This window comes from Crotalus tigris, unplaced genomic scaffold, assembly GCF_016545835.1.
Source record: "Crotalus tigris isolate CLP2741 ecotype Arizona unplaced genomic scaffold, ASM1654583v1 scf7180000024345.2110221, whole genome shotgun sequence".
Taxonomy (NCBI): Eukaryota; Metazoa; Chordata; class Lepidosauria; order Squamata; family Viperidae; genus Crotalus; species Crotalus tigris.
The window spans coordinates 869,916-889,231 of record NW_024100514.1 but is presented as its reverse complement, the minus strand read 5'-3'; the positions used below and the strand labels follow the sequence as shown (position 1 = coordinate 889,231).

At 38.7% G+C, this 19,316-nt stretch overlaps 2 protein-coding genes across 4 annotated transcripts in view; one reads left to right on the top strand and one right to left on the bottom strand.

Moving 5' to 3' along the window:
* The window catches only part of MILR1 (mast cell immunoglobulin like receptor 1), a 29,871-nt gene extending 18,834 nt beyond the window's left edge, over positions 1–11,037 (top strand). The window contains exons 5-9 of the mRNA XM_039326795.1: positions 2,206–2,313; positions 3,853–3,897; positions 4,599–4,631; positions 8,048–8,119; positions 9,332–11,037. Coding sequence (XP_039182729.1) covers positions 2,206–2,313; positions 3,853–3,897; positions 4,599–4,631; positions 8,048–8,119; positions 9,332–9,384 — 311 coding nt within the window. The 3' untranslated portion in view covers positions 9,385–11,037. The remainder of the gene's footprint in view (positions 1–2,205; positions 2,314–3,852; positions 3,898–4,598; positions 4,632–8,047; positions 8,120–9,331) is intronic.
* Positions 11,038–11,192: 155 nt separating this feature from the next.
* On the bottom strand, positions 11,193–18,201 carry POLG2 (DNA polymerase gamma 2, accessory subunit). Of its 3 annotated transcripts, XM_039326816.1 has the most exons (9): positions 17,004–18,201; positions 15,897–16,005; positions 15,687–15,792; positions 14,891–15,061; positions 14,598–14,738; positions 14,039–14,119; positions 12,081–12,181; positions 11,723–11,752; positions 11,261–11,393 (listed from the first exon to the last, which is right to left on the bottom strand). In XM_039326816.1, the coding sequence occupies exons 1-8, from the start codon at positions 17,752–17,754 to the stop codon at positions 11,746–11,748; spliced, it is 1,467 nt and encodes a 488-aa protein (XP_039182750.1). In that variant the 5' UTR covers positions 17,755–18,201; the 3' UTR covers positions 11,261–11,393; positions 11,723–11,745. The 3 variants fall into 3 exon arrangements, with proteins under 3 accessions (XP_039182748.1, XP_039182749.1, XP_039182750.1); XM_039326814.1 differs by lacking the exon at positions 11,723–11,752 and having other exon boundaries at positions 11,193–11,393; positions 17,004–18,193; XM_039326815.1 differs by lacking the exons at positions 11,723–11,752; positions 15,897–16,005 and having other exon boundaries at positions 11,193–11,393; positions 15,687–15,787; positions 17,004–18,196.
* Between the last annotated feature and the right edge of the window lie 1,115 nt (positions 18,202–19,316).

Genomic DNA, 19,316 nt, shown 5'->3' with positions numbered 1-19,316 from the left:
CCGGGTGCCAGGGACGTGTCCAAAGAAAAGGGGGAAAAAATGGCGGACAGCCTTGTTTGGCGACCCCCGTGAAATGGTCATTCGACCCCAAATGGGGTCCCGACCCACAGGTTGAGAACCACTGCTATAATGTCCTAAAGGTCATGTCTTTAGATTTTGGGTGAGGGATGTAGATATTAGGGGTCTTTGTCTTTCTAATCAGCTCCAGGGTTCCTGGCTCCAGTCTTTCTGAATAGGATTATCAAATCTGCATTTCTAAAAGGTGGTTTCCTGAGTTCCTACTTGGGGCAGGGAGACTCAGGGGGCTGGTTTCTAAGATTTTTCTACCGTATTATTACTTGGGGGAAATATAATATTCTGTCTTTTTAATATTCCCCCAAAATATTTCCTTCTCTAGAAGGGTAGGTGGGTGGGTGCTGACTTCCAACAGTTGTAACTAAGCAAGGTCTACATTATTTCAGATTTTCCATTCATAGCCTAGGAAGAAATTAGATTTTTCATAGCTTTGAAGGAGAGATAGTATTTTTTTTAAAAGTATAATAAATATTTTATTTATTGTTATATAATAGTAGAATATGAAAGAAAGCAAGAAAAAGAATAATGATGAACAATGCAACATAATATAATAATATATAGGCTCCTTGGTGCTCTTTGACCATGGTGTTTTCTTGCAGACATTTCACCATCCAATTGCCCAGCCTATTATATGATGATGTTACCTAGTTGATAATGAAACATCTGCAAGAAAATAACCAAGCTCAGAGGCACCAAGGACTCCACAGTTCAGAGAGCCACAAATATTCTCTTCTATGGACAATATATATCATTAAAATATAAAAAAGTAGTGAATATAGATTTAAAAAAAAAAAGCACAGTGAGAAAACTTTATAGAAACACTCCTTTCTATTCCATCCATTTGTGCCCCAACTGCTAACCACAATTTAAATATTTATGCTTTACACTGAACAAGGCTTGTTGTCGGTTTCTGTGTTAGTCCTAGAAACCATATTCCAAAAGGGGAAGACTGTGTTTAGTCTGGTGCTCATAGTAGCCTAGACAAAGGAAATATCCATTTCTAGCTTTTTTTCTGATTTTACTGAGTAAAAATAACAACACACAATAACGAACTGAGGGGAGAATAGTAACCAGACCAATCATAATACTTCATCAAAAATCAATGTTAGAGTCAGTTTCTGCCTGTATTTATCTTTTATCTCAATGACTCTTACAAACAACTATAAGGAACATTAGTGGGGCCCTCACATTTTCTATTAGAAAAACATTACTTTGTAGAATTCTACATTGTAAATGCCAGAAAAGAAACAAAACAAGGATCCAGGTTCTTCCTCCCCGTTAAACATAATTTATTTTATTTTCTAGACTATGGCTCATTACAAGTCATTGGTATGTTTATTTTTTGTTTGAATCTAATCCCAGTGAAATAAATTGATTTATTTATGAGGTTGCACAGATTCTGTATACTATTAAGGGGTCATAGTACCACAACATTTGAAAACTTCTGCCTTAAGCCACCGTGTATTTTTTACTTCCGCTTAATGGAATACATACTGAGACAGTCCAGTATGGTTCTAAATCTTGATTTACAGCGTGCTATTAAAACAGGTCAAGATTCTTAGTATAATATGTTTGCCCAGCCACTGATTTTGCTCCTTTTATGAATAGAGCAGAATTTTGCTTAGGTTCAGGAATTTTTAGTTGGGCTAAATAAGTGGAATTTTGCTGGATAGTTTGTCCCTCTTTCTCTGCACCCCATATCTCTTTAAATCTTGCTCCTGAGAATTGAGCATCTACTTGGGAATAACAAGGAGGGAAAGTCTTCAGACAGAGGAGAAAATTGATGGAAATTGCTGCTGTCCATGGATATTTTTTTTATTTTGTTCAATTGTGTCCAATTCTCAGAAACAATCTGGACAAGTCGCTGCAGGGTTTTTTTAGCAAAGTTTTTCAGTAGTGGTTTGCCATTGCCTCTTTCCTAGGTCTGAGAGAGATGACTGGCCCAAGCTCAGTCATCTCCTGGTTTCTAACCTGATGCCATAACCACTACACAAAACCAGATTAATAAGTAGTAATTGGTGGAATATCAGTTTTAGGATCCAAGGCATTGCTGTTTAATTTATTTAAAACACCATCATACTTAAAGATAGATATCCATTAATATGATTGTTTTTCTCCTTCTGACAACAGAAAGTAACAATCTAGCTGTTTTCATTGTGCCTCCTCTCATTCTCCTGCTGCTATTGATTGCAGCAGTTGTGACAATTCGACTATTGATCCTTCCTTGGTGTAAGGCAAGTGAGTATTGGCTGGGCTCAGTTTATAGCTACACCCCTTTTGTCAGAACTATTTCATATCCTACAAATTTAGAGAATAGAGCAGACATGTCAAACTAGCGACATCACATGACATTGCGCAACATATCAGAACAGTTTTGCCATTGCCGGCAGTGGGGTGGGCGCGGCTTCCAGGTGACACGTCCGTCCCGCAGGCTGGCAGTTTGACACCCTTGGAATAGAGTATAATACTTGCAAACTGCTCCTCACAAGCTAATTTCCTTTACTTTTCAATTAAATTAGAACTAAATTTAGTGCACATAATTATAATATGCTCAGGCAACATGATTGTTTTGTGAGCTGCTCTGCCTTCCAGTGGGTTTCCAGGTGCAATTCAAGATGCTGGTGATCACTATAAAGCCCTATAGGGGAACCATATGTTGGAGAAGGTCCTCACATCTATAGGCATCTAACTCCATTTAATTAAATAGCAATAGCATTAGCACTTAGACTTATATACTACTTCAGGGTGCTTTACAGCACTCTCTGGCTGGTTCACAAATATCAGCATAATTGCCCCCAACAATCTAGGTCCTCGTTTTACTGACCTCGGAAGGATGGAAGGCTGAATCAACCTTGAGCCCTGTCAGGATCGAACTCCAGGCTGTGGGCAGAGATTTTGCCTGCAATACTGCATTCTAACCACTGTACCACCAGGGCTCCTTGATGGTATGGTATATCATAAATAGGTTTAACTACTAGTGTAATTTAAGGAAGAAATTAAATTTTGGAGTTTAACCAGCTACTACACTCAAAACTTCAAGAGATTGCATAGGGCCTTGAAGACTCAGACTGAGCACCTCTGGTTTTCAGCTGGGAATCCAGGATTTCATTGGAGTTCATTACATTGTTTCATTTTATTTCATTTATATGGCCACTCAACTCACCAAAGAAACTTTGGGCAGTTAATGTGGCATTAAAAAATAAATGAAAATGAAAATGAAAATGGTAATCAAATACATAATGTCACCTCCCAAGACAAGTATATCTAATATACTGAACTAAACGATAGAGGAAAAGACAGGCTTTTCTGACTTCTGAAAGGCTATCAGAGTTAGAACCAGCCATTTTTTTGGGGGGGGGTGATTTTTACAAAAGGCAGGTACCACTACAGAAAAGGCACATTTCCTAGGTCTATCCAGATGACTTGATTGAAAGAGAGGACATAGACTCCTCTCAAGAATAGCATCTGGGATGGGACAATACAGCTGGAGAGAGGTGGTTTCACAAACATCAATCTTGTGCCACATAGGGCTTTGTAGGTGATCACCAGCTCCTTAAATAATATTGTACATGGTATGCCCTTAATTACCTGTGCGGCTGCATTCTGGATCAATTGCAACTTCTGGATGATCTTCAGGGGCAGTCCTAAGCAGACTACATTGCAGTAATCTAACACGAAGAATATAGTTTTACCACAGAGGGAAAAAACCCATTGTTTACTTGAACCCATTGTTTCTACAACTGGAACTTCTTTTTCTTTCTTTTTCTTTTTTTGCAGGGAAATTGAAAGCAGCTAATATTTCCACTGCATATGATGATACTGGTAACTGTCAACATTTTACTATTGCCATAAAATCTATTTCTTGCAAATGAATAAGAAGAAGGAAATATGTTTGAGTATTTGAAACAGCCCTCTCCTTGTCTTTGAGGGCAGAAACAACCTTTTAGGTGGATGTTGGTGCACCTGTCTTGCAGAGCCATCATTAAGATCAATTATTTGGTTTGCTACCAAAAATACTATTTAGGAATAGGCCAAGCGTGACTGGACACGCAAGGAATTTTGTCTCTGGTGCATAAGCTCTCAGTGTATATACAAGCAACAAAGTGATAAGAAGTCATAGATCATAAATCATAAGATACCAATAGGAGAAGGTACTAGGAAAGATGAGAAGATGAGAAATGAGAAAGATGAGAAGATGAGAAGGATAATGGCAATTCAGCCCTACTACATGGGTAGATATTCTTTAAGCATAAGACAGTGCCGTGGAAGTAAAGTTAGCCTCAAGATGGCGCTGCCCACAGCAGCCTTGCAGAAATGCTCTCTAGTAGTTTTAAAATACTCTTTGATCTTATACCAAATATAAGGGAAATAGCTGGCTAGGATTAAGCTATGCTAGCCTTCCATCTTTCTGACCTTAGACTGAAATATTGGTTTAACTCCAGAGTTTCTTGCGTGTTTGTTGAAGCAAGAATAGAGCTGAGAGACTACCGTCACTTAATCTTGGGCCTATCCTTTTCTTCCAGGGGAGAACCAACTTGACGATGAACATTGTGTGGGTAAGAGAACTTTCCATATAGTTTATTCAGTTTCTCCAATGTGCACCTATAGGAGAAAAGATCAATTTCCAAGTGCAAGAATATTATTTATTAAATTTTACTTATTTATTAAGACACTTGTCACAAAGCAGGAGATGCAGATTTTATAAACATTGCAGCATCCCCAGGGTCACATGATCAAAATTCAGATGCTTGGCAACTGGTTCATATTTATGACAGTCGCAGCACCCCGGGGTCATATGATCCCCTTTTGCGACCTGCTGACAAGCAATGTCAATGGGGAAGCCAGATTCACTGAACAACCGTGTTACTAAATTAACATCTGCAGTGGTTCACTTAACAATTGTGGAAAGACAGGTCGTAAAATGGGGCAAAACTCACTTAACAAATGTTTCACTTAGCAACATAAATTTTGGGCTCAATTGTGGTTGTAAATCAGTGACTACCTGTATACCTGCCTTCTAAAACTATCAGTGTCATGAAGTCTAGCTAACAGACACACTTTTTTATGCAAATCCAGACAGAATATCAGAGAACAGTTGCTTTTATAAATTTATTCTAAATCTTCTTACACATGCAGGGCAATGTGCCATAAAGCAAAAGGCTCAATGCTTTCCTGGTTCGGGGACAAAACTCTACAGCTAGCAATTTGAGTGACCACACTGGGAATCTTTGATCTTCAACAATGACATAGTTTGATTGATTCTTTCATACTAAGGAAGATGACCCCCTAATGTTTGAACTCCTTCACTCGTTCCATAGTGCTATTATTTCTCTTACAATGATACTTATTGTACAATTATTACCCCTCTTGCTAAACACCTTTGCTTTAGTTTTGGCATTTACAACAATTTGCAAATTCTGCCTATAATTAGTAAATGGGATAGAACGATAAGGGCACCACTAGTTTTGAATCGATACAAGCAGGATAACTTGTAGGATTACCAGCCAGGCGGTTCTTTCTTAAATTTCAACTGCCCTCTGAAGAGTCACCAGCTGAGAGCTAAAAGAACTGAGAGAGAATTAAAAAAATACCACCACAGGAAACTCTAAGGTGGTGAGTGGGATACAAGGAGTAGGAATATCTCTTCTCTGGTTTTTCTTTCTCGGCCTGAAAGTTATGGATTCTAGATATATGGATTGATGGATTTTGCTAAACTAGAAGATAGTTTGTTTCCAGCTCAGTGTGGTATACAAGCCTAGCCACTATCATTGTAAAAATGTTTTTATAGTTTAGAAAGTATGCAAATACAAGCAGATGAATAGGTACCACTTTGGTGAGAAGGTAACAGCGTTCCATGCGCCTTGGCGTGTAGTCATGCTGGCCACATGACTATGGAAGCGTCTTTGGACAACATTGGCTCCCTTGGCTAAGAAACAGAGATGAGTACTACCCTCTAGAGTCATACACGGCTGGACGGGGGAAACCTTTATCTTTTTTTTAACCTTTATAGTTTAGAATTATCTGTGCACCAAACTACCATGTCTTGTTCAACAAATCTTGAATAAAACAAAACATAATTAAGCACGTTATGTGAACCTAGCCAATAATAATCTTGTTCTAGTTCAAACTAAAGTGTCCAAAGCAAAGGCTTTGTCAGACAATGTGCAAAGTGACCTTTTTCTTAACCATGTTTATACTAAAATATAATTGGTTGAGTTCACACAGCGTACTCTCCTGCAAGCTCTCCTGCAAGTTCTGTCACCTTCCAAAATTATGTGAACCAATTATAATAAACAAGCTATGGCCAAACATAATACAAAATCATTACAAACAATATAAAACATGCCTTTCCAACAAAATCCATCACTGTTTGTATCGAAAATCATGATTGTAGTGCTATTTTAAGCCTATGGTTAGCAGGCCAATCAACAAGAGTCATTTGCATATTTAAATGCACTCCGATGCCTGCACAAACAAAGGGCATATGAAGATGCACAAAGTGCAGTGATAAACACCAAAAGCACAATTAGCTAACCAACCAATGTTAACCTTTTCGGTTTTTCCAAAACCTCCAAAAGAGTCAGCATTCATGCAACTAACCAAAACAAAGCATATACATATACTGTATATAGAAAATGTTTAGGAGGAAAAAAAAATCCTATGTGGATGGCTTGCTAAACCTGTGTGGGGCCCATTGATGTTGAGACTCAGGATGCCTCTACAAATGTCGTGAGTCCTGAAAGCAGGGGTTCTCAACCTTGGCAACTTTAAGACTTGTGGACTTCAACTCCCAGCAAAGCTGGCTGAGGAATTCTGGGAGTTGAAGTCCACAAGTCTTAAAGTTGCCAAGGTTGAGAACCCCTGCCTTAAAGGTACTCTGGAAGCTCCACAATCAAGCAGACAAAAGAACTGACACAGTAAATACACACACACAAACACACACATTTTATTAGACAGGCCAATCCAGTCAACTCAATCCTATATTAATAGTTTTGTATTTACAATGGGTTTCTTTGGCACACAAATGAAGAAAAAAAAACAAGCAGTAATTTACATTCTAGGCCAGTCTTTTTCAAACTTGCCAACTTTAAGATATATGGACTTTAACTCCCAGAATTCCCTAGCCAGCATGGATACACTGCACTGTTCTAGGCAGTTATGCTGTGAAATGACGTAGGAGAACAGCCAGCTCTAGAACAGTTCCCTCACAGCATTTAAGTATTTCTTAAATGCCTGCTTCTTTGTTCCAAAACTCCCATCTCCAGGTGACTTCCACCCAGTCTAGGTCCATAACTCAGTGGTTCTCAACCTGTGAGTCGGGACCCCATTTGGGGTCGAACGACCATTTCACGGGAGTCGCCAAACAACGCAGTCCACCATTTTTTTCCCCTTTTCCTTAGCTGTGCTACTCCCTTTTGTTCTATTGGCTTTTGAAAGCCAATAGAATAGACTCTCTTGAATAGAGTCTAATTCTATTGGCTTTCAAAAGCCAATAGGAATTGTCCAGGCTGTCTCTGCCCTGCTGAGCCCGCCAAAAGTCCCATTCTGCAAACGGTGCTGCACCAGTTGAGTAGTCCTCGACTTACAACCGGTTGGGGGTCGCGGCATTAAAAAGGTTGAGAACCACTGCCATAACACAAGGGCATAACTTCCTGCTGTACCACCCAGAGAGGACTGCAAGAGACAAAACAACTTCCAATCCTATCACCAAAACAACAAAGAAAAGTACTCCATTCCAAACAGTTGTATTGTATTTCATGCTTGAACGTGAAACCAGCCTGCATTATTTCAATACTCAAACCAAAACTGTTTTGTTTCATGCATGAATAATTTTGAACTTGGATCGTTTCAGGTTTGAACCATTTTGCATATCCTAATTCATATGTTTGAAACTCTTTCGAAGAAACGTCACTTAATGTCTTACCCTCGTTATTATAACAGTACCTGATTCCTTTCTTGCATTATCATTCAGCTTATGGAGTAACCAAAGAACCTGAATATTGCAATATGAAAATGAAAACCAAGACAGAAGATTACAGATATGGTAATTTTAACTACTGTGGGCCAAAAGCATTCTTATTATGTGTGAGCATTCATGTACATGCCTGTCTATGTCTATTTGATTGTTTGTTTAGTTATTTATTTGTTAGTTTATTTGTTTGATTTCTATAGCCGCCCATCTCAGCAAATGACTCGGAGCAGCTCACAATTCAAAACATATATTACAGTTAAAATTTATAAAATATTAAGACAATAAAAAGAGTAAAAAGCATTAGAACAGTAAAAACATTAAAACGTCTAATTTGAAGTGGATACTCAAGCAAAATATCTGGCCTGTTAGCAATATAGCCAGGGAGGCATGTAGTACCCCAGGCTTAACAGCATAGCCAGGTTTTTAGAGCTTTATGGAAGGCTAACAGGGTTGGAGATTGGTCTATGTACATTTGGGCCGGTGAAACTAGCCAATAATTGCAGTAATATTAGATGGTGCTGCCTACCTAAACAAGGACATATCATTGCTTCCTAAAAAAGATAATGAAAAAATCCGTATCAGAGCAAGAGAGTTCCTTGCTGTTTCAACTGCTAGCTTACATACACTCAGGATATACATGAGATACATCATTTGGGCGTGAAGCAATGTAATTAAAATGCAGAGGACATAATGGTACCAAAATAAAAATTCTCTGTAGTTCCCTAGAATTGGATAGAAAACTTGTGATTTTTCCAACTGCAACTTTTGGCAGCCAAAGCTAAAATAGCCAATAGTGAGAACTTTAGTCAGTTGTAATTCAGCAGTCTGAAAAACTACTATTCAGCAGTCTGAAAAACAGTTCCTTACTGTTGCTCTACCAACTGTTATTGGTTGAAAGTGAGATCTATTTCTGAAATGTTGAGAGGCCGTTCTATTTACTCGGAAGGGAGCGCCATTGATTTTAGTGAGACTTCCAAATACCAGTTCCAGTGCAGTACAGCTGCAGACCTATACCCTGCTAGGAGAGGTAGGCCTGAATCACCAGTATGTCCCAATGCAAATTACATAACTTTAACAGTGCAATGGACATGCACCTATCAGTTTTCTGATTGGACAGGTATCAGCTTTATAGCTGATTTATCCAGGTATGATGACAGCAATTTGTCACTCTTCTACCAGCAAGTATAGATCTAAGTCATGTTATTTATCTAGTTTTAAGAATTATTTTGGGGAGTCTCTCCTCAGTGTGATAACATTTTTAAAATTTACCTGTTTCTATTCTAGTGAACGACAATGAAGACAGTACCGTAACCTATGCAGAAGTCATCTGTAGATAAGAGTGATTCCTTTATACGACAAGGATGAGTTTTTAAATTATTCTTTAGTTCCATATTTTTTGGGGGGTCAGTCTTTATCTGTACAACACAGCAGACAATCTAACATCGGAATAAGTATCTGAACATTGATGCAGTCCCCAGAATCTCATTTTTCACAATACCAAAAATTGTTGGTAGTAAACACGTTGGTAGTAAACATTCTAGTTCTCAAGGATTACAGTTAAGAGTTAAGAGAAAGATGAAAAATGACAAAAATGTGCAAGATATATAAAATTAAGAATTATATTGTTTGGTCAAGTCACATAAGAACGCCATGATGGAAACTTGAGGCAAGAATACCTACGTATCTACAGGTCAGATTTTCTTAAGACTAGTACAGGCTTCCTTCCTAGACTCTGACTAGTAGAATGCCTTATCTTCTGTCACCTCCTTCAACAGGGGAATCATCCGTGAAAGCCAAACGTGATCTTCCTGTTCACCTTCAATGAGTCTTCTTCTGGAACTCACATGGCAATTCCCTTCAGCAATTTTCTTCTGAATTGCCCTGGAACAAGCCCTCACCAAGATAAACCTGTCCTATCCAATTCACTAACTTTCAGCATTACTTTAAACAAATCTTCAACAGCCACCACTAGATCCATGTGTCGGCCACCTTACCTTTTCCATCTAAGTTGTTCTCAGAATTTTCAAGGCAGTCTTCTTTTGCCAGCTCATTAGCCTTCCTTTTCTCTTTTATCAGAATTTTCCTATGGAAAATTAAGCCACCTGCCCTACTCACAGGTTTTGTTTATCTGCTCACTAAATAAGGATGGTTAGTTGTCTGTGTGGACATAAGATCCTTCACTGGGAAGACAGGGTTGAACACAGGCTTTCAGAGTTGATTTGAATTCCAAAATAACCAGAAGATAAAGATTACTTATAACTGGTGTAGGGAAGGCAAAGCCAACCGGTTTCTGAGGGATCCTTTTGGATGGTCTCATAAATCAGTGGGTTTTTTTTGCATTCACTTTGAGTGCCTTTATAATTCCTTATATAAAGATACCGAGTCTGTCTTATGAAGCAGGATTCCCACTTGTTTTTCCATGTTAAACAGGTTCTTCCAATTGCTCATTTATACTGAATTTCTAGAAAGTACTTCACTGCTTATAACATGTCACATTTAAAGAAGCTAATGTCCCTTATTTTATGTCTTTGATTTGATGTCAGTTCTGTTGAGATACAACAACCAAGAACTGACCAGATCTTTTCTGTTCAGTTCTGAAGTTCAGCATTATTTATTGTCCCTTGGCAATTTGGCTCCAAGGTGAAGTTCTGTTTTTATTAAAGAGCAACATGGACACTGAAGCGTATGACACCAACTTCCCATATTAGTATGCTTTCAAGCTTTTGGAAATGACATTTATGTATATTGTTGTTGAAAATGGGCAAAAAGAACAATTTGATTAATATAGGCTTAAATGATCCTTCTTCAGATGATAGATGCCCTTAACGTATCCATCCTAATTTCTATTTAAATCTAAATTAGAGAAAAACAATATTGAACCTTTGAAAAACCTTTTTTTAAAAAAACCAAGTTTTTAAGCTTGGAAATGGAATGTTAACATATTATTTCTGTTTATGTTAGACATAGTTCTGTAATATTATGAACTCACAATTTTAATTCTACACATGAAAGATTTTGTCTGCTTTACCTTCCCATCTCATATGGAAAGAATGCATATCCCAGCAAACAGAACTACATATTAGAGAAGGCATATTCTGACTTATATTGTATAACCTACGGTAAATAAGTGTCATCATTCAGAAAGAAAGGTTCAAAATTGCCTTTATTTTTAAAAAAAAATCAAGTATTTTTAGCTGCAGACATATATTTGATTATAAAGTCCTTTAATCTAGATATATGCATCGTTTCTTTCAAAGTAGTATCTCTGCTTCGTAACTGCACCAGCCCATTCTCTAGTGTGGCATCACTGATCAGGATTGTGAAGAGTACACCCATTTCATCATACCTATCAACAGGAATAAGAACAAAGAGTTACTATCCAGTGAATGCAACAGCAGCAGTATCAGGCATGTATAGTAGGAAAGCATATTTTTGGAATCAATTAGAACAGGGATCCCCAACCCATGGGCTGCAGTCCACTACTGGGCTATGACCTATTCAGAACTGGCACAAGTCAAGCTGTATGTGCATGCCGAGTGCGCCAGTCCACCACTCGTGCAGTCCGGTTCTCCCGCCAGCTGGGTCGCCAGGCCACAAAGGTTGAGGACTACTGAATTAGAGAGTAGATATGATCCATTTACATTTTCTAAATTCCTTTAACAAATAATTGCTTACCTTTCAAATGGAGTCCTGAATTTTCAAGACCTAAACAGTAGATGGACTTGTATTTCACTCTAAACCATAAAGTACTTTGTATAAATCTGATTTAAGTGGGAACTTATCCAAGTGTGATTTATCCGATAAACCACAATTATGCTACTTATTTAGTCTGTCAACTCACTAAACTGTATGTTAAGGCATATGATTAAATTCAATTTACAAATAAATGCAGCCATCATTTGTTAGTATCTTAAAGTTAATTGGTTTGCTCAAAATGACTTTGAGCAAATTTAAAACTTGTCAATATTATACAATTTTCCACATTTACCTCTCAATATTAAATTCTGAATTATGCCCCTTTTCTCCTCCTTACTTTGTATAAAGCTGCTCCAAAGAGGATTGCATGGTTTCAAGATAGCCAGGCCAAACAGTAGTCTCATTTTCTAACAATTCCTTGAACAACTCTTGGCACACCTTTGGGGAAAAAAAGCTTTAATCATTAAATTAAAAGACAAAACTGTAATGATACAAAAGTTTACATCTGGCACTAAGGAGATTTAAATACACGATACTTTCTGGGTGAAAAAAATTCCTTATGCTAACTTTGGATCATTTCTTTCAATACATTTTATTTTTAATTTTCTACATTTTTTTTTTTTGCAAAATTCAGAATCTAAACTATTTTTTTGTAATTAAGATTTATTAGCATTGGTAGGTATAAGAGCTTGGTGCTCTGAGCTCCCATCAATGATAAGTGGGTCCTATTTTATTAGACTTTTTCTTACGATTCAGGAGTTTTCATACAATATCTGTATAATATGATGCATTTCTAATATTGAATGTAGGTTTACCCTACACTAATACTAAACAGAATTATACAGAGAAATTCTCTATTTAAGTCCTGGTAGCCAAGAAGCCAAAAACGTTGCAAAGGTGTTACGGGATAAAAGCTTTCCAGAAGCAATCAGAAGATTTTTAAAAATGGATCAAAATCTTATACTGCCTGTTAAATCAGAATCACAAAATTGGAAATAACCTCAGATTATGTGGTCCATCACTCTGCTTATCACTCTGCAGATCCTCAGAAATATTCAGCTGTTATGAGTGGGATTGAGCTAAAGAATTTATCCATTTACTTAGATATAATTTTTAATAATACAAATTATATTAATTTATTTTAATTACTTATTTTCCTTATTAGCTGCCTCAAATTTAAATCCTGTGTGATCAAATGCAGCATGCCAATTGGTGCAGAAGCTTGATAGAACAATCTTTATAACCCTGATGAACTTAAGAGCAGAATGGAGATTCTCTGTCCAGTTTTCCTATAACCACATAATATAATTTTATAGTGACTCAGTACCAAGAAATTAAAAGATGCTTGCTCCTGGGGAGGAAAGCTATGGCAAATCTAGACAGCATACTAAAAAGCAGAGACATTAGCCTGCCAACAAAAGTACATATAGTCAAGGCCATGGTTTTCCCAGTTGCAATGTATGGCTGTGAAAGCTGGGCTATAAGAAAGGCTAGCGCCAAAGAATTGAGGCCTTTGAACTATGGTGCTGGAGAAGACTCCTGCGAATCCCCTGGACTGCAAGGCAATCAAACCGGTCAGTCCTAGAGGAGATCAACCCTGACTGCTCTTTAGAAGGCCAGATCCTAAAGCTGAAACTCAAGTACTTTGGCCACCTAATGAGAAGGAAGGACTCACTGGAGAAGAGCCTAATGCTGGGAAAGATTGAGGGCAATAGAAGAAACGGACGACAGAGAATGAGGTGGCTGGATGGAGTCACTGAAGCAGTAGGCGTGAGCTTAAATGGACTCCAGAAGATGGTAGAGGACAGGAAGGCCTGGAGGAACGTTGTCCATGGGGTTGTGATGGGTTGGACACGACTTCGCAATTAACAACAACTAAGGGACATGCTTTTAGCAAAAGCTTTTCTAGTGCAGACCTAACTTCCAAAGGTATAAGCTTCAGTGTTAGGCATGTTAACAGATTGGTGGATCAAAAATATTTCTCCTCTGCACAGCAGAACCCTTGATCCAACAATAAGTACAGAAAATCCATACGTACTGAAGTTGTTTTCTTTAATGTATATATAATTAAATCTGCCCTATGGTTACACTATACTTTCCTGGAATCAGCCCAGCATTGAATGTAGATTCTGGCTAATTTTTTTTTTCTTGGAGAAGGGTTTTTATCTTTTATCTTTAGAGCTTGGCCAACAAAATTAGATGGAAAGTGCTTTTTTTTAAAAAAAAAAAAATCAGCTGCTTTTGTTCAAATAGAGACATAAAAACTATTTAAAAAATCTTGCTGTGATAGCTCACCTGCCTCAGCTCGACTGTTGGGCCCCTTCCCATATCCAAAGCTACTATGAATGGTGCCAAACATGGATGAAGTTTTAGGACCTGAAATAAAACATTTTTGAAAAATAACGTAAAAATTAACAATTGCAAATATTTACAGAGAAGGACAGTTCTTAAAGCTAGCTTCCTTGTCTCAGAATACTCCTGCTGGGGAAAATGAAGGTGATACTTGCTTAGTCCCTCCACCGCAACCTCCAGCGGTTGTTTCTCCAAGCCTTCAATCTTCAGAATTTGAGGGGGAGGAAGACGATTCACACATGCAGTAGATGGGGAACGTGGGAAAGGGTCAAAGATCACTCCAGTTCCTTATGGAAAGTTTCTATATCCAACACACTGAAAGCCATGGAAACTGCATTTATAGTTTTCAAATTTACAGCAATGGAATCTTTAATTCTCCAAATGAAAAGACTCAAAACAGAGGACAGAATTAAACACATTTTCTGAACACAGTTGCAAGGGAAGAATCTTATGCTCAGCTTCCATTTGCATCGATTTAATTTAATTTAGGAATATGAATCACCTTTCTCTGCAGAGCTTTCTTTTTGGTCAAGCCATTTTCAGACACTTGCATGCTGTCATAGAGGTACGCTAATACTCCACTGTCCAAATTGCCATTCAGAGAGAGGACATGAGGAACAACATGCTTTCTCCCGTCTCGACCCTGAAGAAGAAACATCAAAATGTGCATTCAATTAATGTGCCCACATTTCAGCATTATCACTTATATTGCTCATATAATATCAAAAGGGATGGTACAAAAAAAAGTGACAGTGGTAACATAACAACAGCACCAAACAGTTTAATAAAACTTACATGCAATCTTGATACGTTTCCTGGATACATTTGTAATAGTTCATGGTCTCCCAACATTTGCAGAGTTTCTATTGTTTCCTTCCCCCAGGGAAAATTATAATACAGATTGTTTCCTTTTCTTCCTTCTTCATTGCAAGGGCCACTGCTGAAGTTGGATGGGCTTGTGGCAAACTATTAGAAAGTAATATAAATATGCAGGGATTTACAGACTAAGTATATTAAAAAGTAATATAAATATGCAAGGATTTACAGACTTAAGTATATTCCAGATACACCCAAATTAACACTACAAATATTTATCTTAATTCTCAACAAACTGAAAACTGTATGCTTTTCACCTTGGAAAATAAGTACATATTCATTTTGAAAAATATGGTTAGGAAACAACGTATAGCTCAGAGCCATACTATACAGGCACAGACTGCAATTTTTGCTGATCTAGGAAAAAAATTATCCTAATTCTAACAAATTGTAAAAACTTATCTTAACATCCCCCAAAACATTTGTGGAAAAGTGTTTTTAAAAATCATTTGAAATTTTTCTGTTTAAATTTCAAATTAATTTTGGACTGTTACCTATAGAAATTGAATATTTTGGTTTGCAGTTGCTGGTTTTCTGAACTACTCAGAAGAAAAGTAATTCGGTTACCATTAGATTAGCATTTAAAGCAGTGAGCTGAATGAATTAAATGTAAAAATATCAATTTTACTTTCAACTTCAAAGCAGTTTTTTCAAAGGACCTATTCAATATTTTGATAATTTTAACATCTAATATAGGTAAGATCTCTCTAAATACCTTTCTCCACCATTGGAGCCGCTGACGTAACCAATAGCCAAGCCACTGTCCAGCTGTTCTGACCGAGCTGTACCAAACAAGGGATGCCATTGTCCTTTCAACTGTTCTTTAAAGAATACCAAGAAGAGGTAAACAAATAAGCAAGTTGTTTATCTTCCAAGAAAAGGCACATATCTACAAAAAAGAACTGAGGAATCTGGATTAGTGTACCTCATAGGATCTGTGTCATTTGGATGAAAACATACTCCTATTTGTGCAATTCCAAAAGGCAGTCTCTGGTTTACCAATTCCAGACAATCAATATAATGCTCTAAAGCACCTATCAACATAAATTAATAAACATTAACAATTGATGCATTACAATATTTTAGGATAATTTCATTTATCCAGAAGAGAAACAGCCTGTGGATAATTATATGCAAATATGCTAAGCAGTGATGTAAATGTCTCATAAAAGCTCATGATTCTAATGCTTGATTATACCATATAATGCCCTAATCTCAGACATAACACTTAACATACCTGCATTTTCAATTAACAACTACAGTGCCATCTCTGTTCCGTTAAATGAAAGTTTAAACTAAGCATAGGAACACAACAGTCACATAACCATAAAAACACAGAAGTCCTGGATTAGGCAACAACCAACCACAAACACACCAAAATAGCAAAATGTTCATAATGACATTATAATGCAAGTTCTTTCTTTCCATGTGGAAAAGTAGCAGCACTCTTATGCATTTTTATCACCTACTGTCTCCACTTTGTGACAGTGCAGACAAGTAGCACCAACCACTAATACTAACACAACCTTTATTATACAGTTACAGAATCTTGCAAATGAAAGTACCTCTCCTGTCCCTCCTTTTTACTCCCCCAAAAGCTAGGGAGTACTTTCTCTTTTTTTGAGATACTTTCTCCATTCCCACTTCTTTGGATTCAGATTTTATGTATTTGGAGTGCCTGGGCTACAACTCTTCCTCCTGTCTCCCAAGCACATGCCATTATACTTACTTTTACCTTACAGACACATCTGCCCAAACCCCACATATTCCAACATTTCCTGACACACAAGAAGAGTTAAAAGAGTGCAGCCTGTTCACACATATTCATGGACGCATAAACTTCAATTTTGTAAGTTGGCTTATTTGTGGTATATAAGAGCTGCTATCGTCGAATGCCCGACTCCGAGAGCCATTATTGGTGCTCTACTGCAAATGACATCCACATCTCCATTCTGATTTCCCCTCTGACTTCCGCGTTACAGGTCTTTTTTCCCCCGGCCAGAAGTAACAATCTACAGAAGTGACATCCTACCGTGAAGAAGGTTGTCGCGAAGCATCTCAGATCGGGCTAGCATTTTCTGCAAGGGGACGAGCGGCTGCTCTCCGTCCGATTCGGCTTCCTGCAAGGTCTCCCAGACGGTGCGCGGATGCACCAAGCGCAGGGCCTCCCCCAGGGGCCCGTAGTCAGCAGCGGGCCCGAGTCGAGCCGGGCCCTCCACGCCCAGCACGTGCTCCCGAAAGACCACCACGGCCTCCCACCACTGCGCGGCCAGGTTCTTCTTCAGCGCCACCCCCAGAGGCCCGAAGGCCGGGTGGTCCCCTCGCAGGTAAGAAGCCCAGGTCTGCTTGCCGTCTTCTCCCCCTCCTCGGAGGAAATGTCGCCTCTGACAAGCAGCCAAGGCTGCTTCGTCGCACTCCTCGCCCGCATGGTCGCGGCTGCCGTTGCCGCTGCCGCTAGAAGATAGGCAGAGGCGCGACTGGACTACCAAGGGAACGGCGGAGCCCCGGAAAAGCTGCGACGGCCCCGCGCGGCTCCCCGCCAGCAGCTTCAGGCTGTCGAGCTGCTCCCCCCACGGGGCTCCTGGCTGCCTCTCTCTCCGCCTCTTTCGGGAGCGCCTGTGGAGAAAACTGAGGGGCCTACCAGATAAGGGGCAACCGGAGCCGCGCCCACCGCTGCGAGTTATGGAAACGCCAGAATTTGCAAGGCACAAGCAGCCCCAGCGGGAGCAACGTCCGAGCCACATGTATGAAACGTCTTGGGGGAAACTGATTGAAATGCGCATGCGCCGCTTCGCCCGGCAAACGTGGTCCTCAGTTTGGCAACACTGACGAGACCGCAGAGGCTTTCGGGTGATAATGAACTACAACTCCCGGCATCCGTCGCTGTTAGCCATGCCGCCTGGGGCTGCAGAAGGTTTATCTTCCTTCTGCTTTCGGCAGGGCTCTACTCTTAGTTTTTGAGGGTGAAAGCCGTCAGCACAAATTAATGAGATTTGAATGATATTCGCCATGCCCTCATCCAGTTAATCAAGACGCTTAAAGGAAACTTAACAGATGCCGATTGTTTTGACTAAGAAGCCTCGTGGCAGGACACTAGTAGTATTTCACAGGGCAATTTTAGGTTGGATTGGTCTGGAGACTTTTATCTACCATATTGCAATATAGGTAGTCCTCGACTTACGACCACAATTGAGCCCAAAATTTCCTTTAAACAAGGCAGTTGTTAAATGAGATGTGCTCCATTTTACAATATTTTCTGCCATAGCTAAGTGACCCAATTTTTAAGTACTGTACAGGGTAGTCTTCACTAATGGCAACCGGGACCAGCAATTGTCACTTAGCAGCAGTTAAGTGTGGTATCTGTATTGCAAATACACTTAGCCAATGTCAATGAGCAATGTGTATCAGAATCTTATTTCACTTATATTTAAAATGTGTACTTTGCTATTTGGTATTTTTCATGAAGCCTGAAGTACTGCACTCATACTTGAAGGTTATAGGTTTCATTACTAATGAATGCTGAAGGCCAATTTTTGTCCCCTTAACTATTATTTAAGAATTCATTTATCTCCTTGAACACCTGGAAACCTACTATGCAAATTAAGATTTGGATTGACACAATCACTGACTCAATAGGCCAGAGGAAATTTCTATCATGCAACATAATCCCATTATGGGCAAGTTGAAACATATCAACTCAATTATTTACATTCACCTGAAGCACAAGTTTATTTCTTAACATGTTTGATAAGCTTAAAATAATTTAAGATCACCTTAGTCTAATGGTCAAGGCTGCAGACTGGGAGATTTGAGTTCTAATCCTAGCTTTAAGCACAAAACTAGCTGGAGGCCTTGGGCCAGTCACTTTCTCAGCCTTAGGAGATAGGCAAATCACTTCCAAAATGTTGCCAAGAAAATTGCAGAGACAGGAGTCAACACTGACTCAAAGGCCCAAAATCTCTTGAATGTGTGCATGTGTTTGGCACATTTGTCAGCCTTATGGTTGTATTTAGAACATATCTAATTCCCAAAACCATTTTAGACACTGAAGTATCTGAAGCTGTAATCTGCCCATATCAGGAATCTAGATTTACATTGCAAGAGGAGAGCAGATTAAGTCTACAAAAAAAAAAAAAAAAAAAAAATCAAAAGTATAATAGAAACTTTTCTATTGACATCTTTTATTAAAAGGTATTAGGTTTTCATGAGAATGTTTAGTATCCCTTGGAATTCTTCCCCAAAATTCAGGAACCCAGTTATAAATCTCCAAAAGTACCTTTGTCTATTTGCCATGTAGCTGCAAAAATCAGTGGGGGGGGGGCAAGATATATTTTCCAATGACATA